The sequence below is a fragment of the Labeo rohita genome, chromosome 9 (assembly GCF_022985175.1).
Source record: "Labeo rohita strain BAU-BD-2019 chromosome 9, IGBB_LRoh.1.0, whole genome shotgun sequence".
NCBI classification, from domain to species: Eukaryota; Metazoa; Chordata; class Actinopteri; order Cypriniformes; family Cyprinidae; genus Labeo; species Labeo rohita.
In genome coordinates this window covers 2,289,571-2,295,839 of record NC_066877.1, presented here as the reverse complement: position 1 = coordinate 2,295,839, position 6,269 = coordinate 2,289,571, and the positions used below count along the sequence as shown (strand labels likewise).

The 6,269-nt window shown below is 36.2% G+C and overlaps 1 protein-coding gene across 1 annotated transcript; it reads right to left on the bottom strand.

The window, feature by feature from the left end:
- dlx2a (distal-less homeobox 2a) lies at positions 1 to 2,366 on the bottom strand. Its single transcript, XM_051118950.1, has 3 exons — positions 1,895 to 2,366; positions 1,374 to 1,558; positions 1 to 1,069 (listed from the first exon to the last, which is right to left on the bottom strand). Exons 1-3 carry the CDS (start codon positions 2,223 to 2,225, stop codon positions 752 to 754), a joined length of 834 nt encoding a protein of 277 aa, XP_050974907.1. The 5' UTR covers positions 2,226 to 2,366; the 3' UTR covers positions 1 to 751.
- Between the last annotated feature and the right edge of the window lie 3,903 nt (positions 2,367 to 6,269).

Sequence of the window (6,269 nt, the reverse complement as noted above, 5' to 3'; positions counted from 1 at the left end):
AAAGGTTTTATTTAAATAAGTCTGAATCATTATAGTGGCAGAAATGTTCATTCGGTTTTCAAAATAAATAGCCTAAAACAATGTACTCCAGAGAAAACATCCTTTTACATGTGAACATGACTTTAGGACAATCAGTAGCTTGTGAGTGTTTTTCATTAGTGTTTGTCCATATTATTTAAAACAGCGAGAACCCTATGTGATATCCTATATGAATGACAACATTATTAAATAGACGCGGTGGAACACACGTACAGAGACGGACACCAGATTTCCAACTTACCTTACGCACTAAGTATAAAACAAACAAAAATCTAAGAAATGAAAGACAGGCGCATGAAACACATTTACGGTGAAAATGTTAAGTTATTTTCAAAAGGCACCAAACAGCTTCAGGTTGTGCTACATGTGCTCTTACACCCTGCTGCAATATTCACTCCATTAATGTCCACATGAGTTCTCTAGGCTTTGGATAATAGTAGTTCGCTGAACAACTGGTTTTTAATCCATTGATGTACCACCCATAGAACAAAATAAATAAATACAAAAATAATTGTATATGTTTGATTCTTTAGTGTCTGCTTGTTGACGACATTGCATGAAAAGAAACAGTGTAACGCCCAAAACGCACTTGCAATGATCAACGTGGCAAAGGTGAGGAGGTCTCACCGTTCATACTGGAAAACAGGCCTAAACGTCATTTGATGCAAGTTCACAAATTCAATTCCCCAGTTTTTGTTTGGAGTCTGTCGAGTCAAAATATGGTCCCGGCGCTAACAGTTGTGTTGTGATGATGTGGTGGTTGTAGATGGCTCGCAGAGTTCGTTGATGAGTACCAGGGGTAATTTGTCAGAAATGAAGGGGCAGTCGTGTTCGGCGGGCTGCTGCTCTGGGACAAACCCGTGTTAACGGTGTTCATCCTCTGGCTGTGCGCGAAGTCCCAGACCGCGCTAAGAGGCGGCGAATGGTGAGTTGGAGACTCGCTAGAGGCCACATGCTGCTCGGGTGGGATTTCTCCACTTTTCCACAACTTCTTGAACTTCGAACGACGATTCTGGAACCAAATTTTTACCTGAAAAAACGATAACAACAACTCAGTATATCAAGTAGCATTAAACACGCAATGGAACAACACTGCTCTACATCTGAATCATGTTTCACAAAATTGTTTATAATATTACCTCTGTGTATTGGATAATAATTTCAAATTTTGTAACTGCTTTGTTGATTGTTTGTAATAAAATTAAAGGACAGGAATGAGGTGTAGTAGTAGTACGTCAGAAATGAATTAGCATTGTACTACATCAAACAAAAACATTATTAAGTAATATTTGTTGGCAGGTATTTTATTAAGTTTAGAAAACATCTACCCTTACCTGTGTTTGCGTGAGGCCCAGAGATGCGGCTAGCTCAGCTCTCTCCGGCAAGGCCAGATACTGAGTCTTCTGAAACCTCCTCTGTAGGGCCGCCAACTGGAAACTTGAGTAAATAGTGCGAGGTTTTCTAACTTTCTTTGGTTTTCCATTAACCATTCGAATTTCAGGTTCACTTTCCTCTTTTTCTGGGAGAGAAAACAAACAAACGTAGCTTAAAATGCTTCTGAAAGAACTGAGTTCTCGGAAACTAATCTTTTAAAATAAAACCTTTATGCAACACAATAATACAACCAATATTTTAGCTTTCAGATATTATATACTACTATTAGTATTAATTACAATAGCATGCGCAATTAAAAGAATCTCATCAAAATAATGATTCACACATTGCAAAAAAAAAAAAAAACCGTTGCTCTTTACAAGCGCTCAGTGATTATGCAAACGCAGCAGGCCAACATTACAATTTTAATATCAACTGTGACCATAAGTTTTAAAGAAAATAGAGCAAGAGAGATATTTACCAGCATCTGCAGGAGTTGGTGAGGAGCAAGAGCCGTACGTGCCGTAGGGGCCAAACGCGTTGCCGAAGCCCAGTTCGTATGATTTGGTGTTGTACTGTACGCTGTTCATGCTGTTGTTCTGGTACTGGTAAGAGCTGATCTGATCGTATGGAGAGCCAGCGCATTGCCCGGCCTGCTGGTTATTATTATAGTAGCTGCTGTCGGTAGCGGTGGAGACCGGAAGAGTCGGTGATTCCTGGGATTTGTGCAGACTGTGGTAACTGCTGGAGGTAATCTGGTTTGAATGCATATCTGTACTGAGGCTGTCAAAAACTCCAGTCATGTTTTTCATAACGCAAAAATACTTAAATGCAAGTCCAACGACTGAGCAAACCCATAAAAACTCTTCTAAAGCGCAAAACTAAATACGGTTTCTGAGTTATGTTGCATTCCACTTTGGAAGAATACAAACGCAGACGCGACGCAAAGCAGAACTGTGATTGTCTGTCAGCAGAGATGCGGGAGGACGGACATTTATCGCGCGTCACGGGGGAGGATGAACTTGTGTGCGAGAAGCAGCCAATGAATGCAGGATACACACAGCTCACATATGCATGCGCATGAAATGTGTGCATCCTGCATGGTGATGGCTAACTGCAATACTCTGTGCTACATGAAAGCACACTTTATAGCTCTTGCTTCTAAAATGTTGACAAACATTAATGTACCGTGTTCAAATTAAAACTGACTGGAAACCTTGATTCATATTTCACGTGTAGGTCTCAATAAACGTGCTTATTCTGTAAATCCGTATAACGTTTGTTGGTTTATTATTAAACGTTTTAACCAACACGCACAGTTGGCTGCATCTGAATTACGCTTCAGGAGCCTTTACAGATGATAGACTACCTTTAACGCGCAGAACCAGATAATTGCTGTATGCCTGGAAAGCAAATACAATGGAAGTGCACACTTTGCAATGTTTCTTCTTAAAATAGAGAGATGATTTCAACCCAGCAATTATACTTTTGAATTAAGATTTGTTTAGGTTTTAAAGAACACTAAGGAACAGCTCTTTTCTGCATCCTGACCTGCTGCGACACCTGTCGGTGAAAACACCGCGTTTTTTCTGTTTACTGCTGTTGACCCATTAAACTTCATTCAAAAAATAAAGTATCTTATTATTTTACACAAATGCTTTTGACATTGACAGAGATAACTGGCAAAATAAAGTATCCAGATAATATAGAAACTAGTATAATAATATTTATCGACAAAGTCCATTCTGCCCCTCATCCTCCGGTTTACAACAAAGTTAAACTGCTGGGAGCATCCAATTTACCGAATACACTGACTAGTTTGTGTGGATAATCAAATAAAAAGCTTAAATAAATAAATAACGATGTCGTTATTGTTGTGGAACCTGTTGAAACGTAATGTAACTGAAATTAAATAGAATTGTTCATGTGCTATAAATTAAATAATGTGCTTTGCATGCTGATGAAAAAAAAACTTAAGGCTTTAAATGTATTTGCAAATATCGGTCATCTTCATCCGCTTCTACCTCTCTGACTCTTTTTCGCACCGTGCTGTGTAGCATTTCTGTCACCGTTATCACTTTAGGAAGGAAAGAGCAGGGCAGTGAGGGCACAGCTTGATTGGTGAATGTCCCTGAAGTGCAGCTTCCACCTCCCGAGGCTATTGTGAGCTCCGTAGTACAGGCAACACGGCGAACCTCGTTATTGGCCAACTCAATATCCTCTTTATTTGCAGGATCACTCAAGGCCTTAGACTGCTGGGTAATCGTTCCCTCTGTGTCTCCTCTGACCCTGGAAGCGAGCGGCTCGACCCGCATATGAATTTCTAAAAATAAAACACTGAACCGCGAACGAAGCATTGTGTAAGTTTTCGTGTAAATGTAATAGGCTACTACACTGTTCTGAATGAATGAATGAATGAATGAATGAAAAGTGCGGGTTTAATACGTTCCAAATGAAAGTAAAAGTTTTGTTGTATGTGCCTTTAATTTAATCTTTACTGAAAGAGCTTTTCTTATTCAAGAAAAACATTTAAGAACAAACAAAATAAAATAATAATAATAATAATAATAATAATAATAATAATACAACGGGGCTAAAGGCGCCTTTGATATTATTTTCCAGTAAACCACTAGATGGCACAAAAACATTTCAAGATGCACGTGCAAATTTCTTTGTCTGATCCTTGACACGATCACGGGCACCAGCGCAAAGTTGATTCTGTGCTTACTTCATCTAATAATTGATGTTTTCTAAAATGTTGTAGATTTAAACATGGCAAATGAGAATCGCTTATTGAATGCACATGTTTTGAGACAAACGTCTTCTTAATGATTTTCAGTTTTGTTAAAGATAATTAAAGCAACAGTTTTTAAATAATTGAAGAATATGTAAACTTTTACATATTCTTTATTATTTAAAAACTGTTGCTTTAATTATCTGGGTTATATTTGGGGTAATAAAACGCTGCTGTTAAGCTAAAAGGCATAATAATTAACATGATAATTAATTCATGGCTGACTTTTCCATTTGTTTACATGACATGGTTATATTCAGATGGCAAATATATTTTATGTTTGGTGTTCATCTTATAGATAATCACCATGTTTAGGATGAAACCATCATATTTAAAAAGATGGCATTAATCATATCATATAGTTAAAAAATCATTTGTTGTTACTGCTGTACATCTACATTAAATTATGGGATCTCCTTCAATGCTTTCAGAATCTTTACTTTTTAAATGTTGTTATTTTTTATATTAACACATTTTAATTATAATATATTTATTTATTTATTGAACAAAAAATATTTTATAGAAAATTGTACTTTGCTAAAGTGATTGTTTTAAACAAGTATTAACTTAGACATTCTAGAAAAACAATAACATAAAACATTATATAAAAAACAATATAGCTTAAGTATTTATATCAGTACTGTGATACTGTGTGCCTTTTGCCCCATGCTGGTGAGCCTTTCACCTCATACATTTATAAGATTTTAAAACAAAATAAATAAAAATAACATAACAGACTTGTATTATTTATTGTCACACAAAATCTGTTGCTCCATAAATGTTCAATACAAATAAATATTTTTAGCCTGTACATTTTAGGCGCAGTGAGCAGCACTTTTTTTTCTTAAGGTGTGCCTTTAGTTCCGTTGTACCCTAATGATGATGATGATAATAATAATAATAATAATAATAAATAAAAAAAGGCCTAAATGAAATGACAAATGAAAAAACAAATTATATGTCTAATAATCAGCAGAAAATTGTATCTTTGACACATTTACGGATTTCATAATTTATAATCTATTTATAATTATAATATCGATCGGACACAATAGGCTGCAGTGATTCTATAAATCTCTTAACCAGGTTAATATGTCCGAAGCAACAGATCAGAGTTTAAATTCTCTTTGAAAGCTGATGTGAGAGGCTACTAATGTTCCACCATGTTGATGTCATTTTTGAAACCTGATCATTTGCCTTGCTTTTGCCATTGCTTTTGACTGACTCACTCATGGCACAGCAACAGATTACCAAAGGTCATTCTAATAGCAACAGCTCCTCTACTGACATTGCACGGTATCACATCCAGTGTCGTAGCCACCAGTGAAAGCGAATTTATCCCACTACTCCTATAGCTCATGAATATTAATTAGATTACACGACGTTCGCCCAATAAGCTTGCATGATTGGCTGAAAGGCAGACATTGGTACAGGCTCAGCTATACGAAATTATCGGATCCTACAATTGCAAGAGCTACGTTCTGTAATACTATTAGGCTATGTAGTACCTGGACGTTTCTGCAGATCAAATAACTCCAGAATAACCTAATAAATTTTCACGACTTTATTAGATTCAGAAACGTAGACTTAGACCCTTGCAGCAGTTCCAGCAGTGAGCCGGCAGGTGGCTCTGCTCTCCGCGCAATGAAAGCGCCTTTTTGCCTTTTGTAGCATACAGTTCGCACGATTTCGCAAAACGTTTTGTTTACTTAGCCTAATATGCATAAGTATAAGCTAAATATTATTTTTGTTATATTAAACTTGTTTCAAAACCAGTCACAACAAGAGATACACAATATGATCACATGATTTAGTGTGCTATATCCATAAACCTATATCCAAATGTACAACTTGACATTATGATGTTGACATGCCATCATAATGGAATCCATCATAAAACCAGAAAAAAACAATGATTAGAACATTTACAGCTCAACAAATACCTGAGTTTTAAGAGAAAAATTGAAGTACTGTTATATAAAATTATAAGATTCACATTTCTGCCTTTAAACCCTAGTTTAAATAAATAAATAAATAAAAATGGCTAGCATTTCGTTCACTT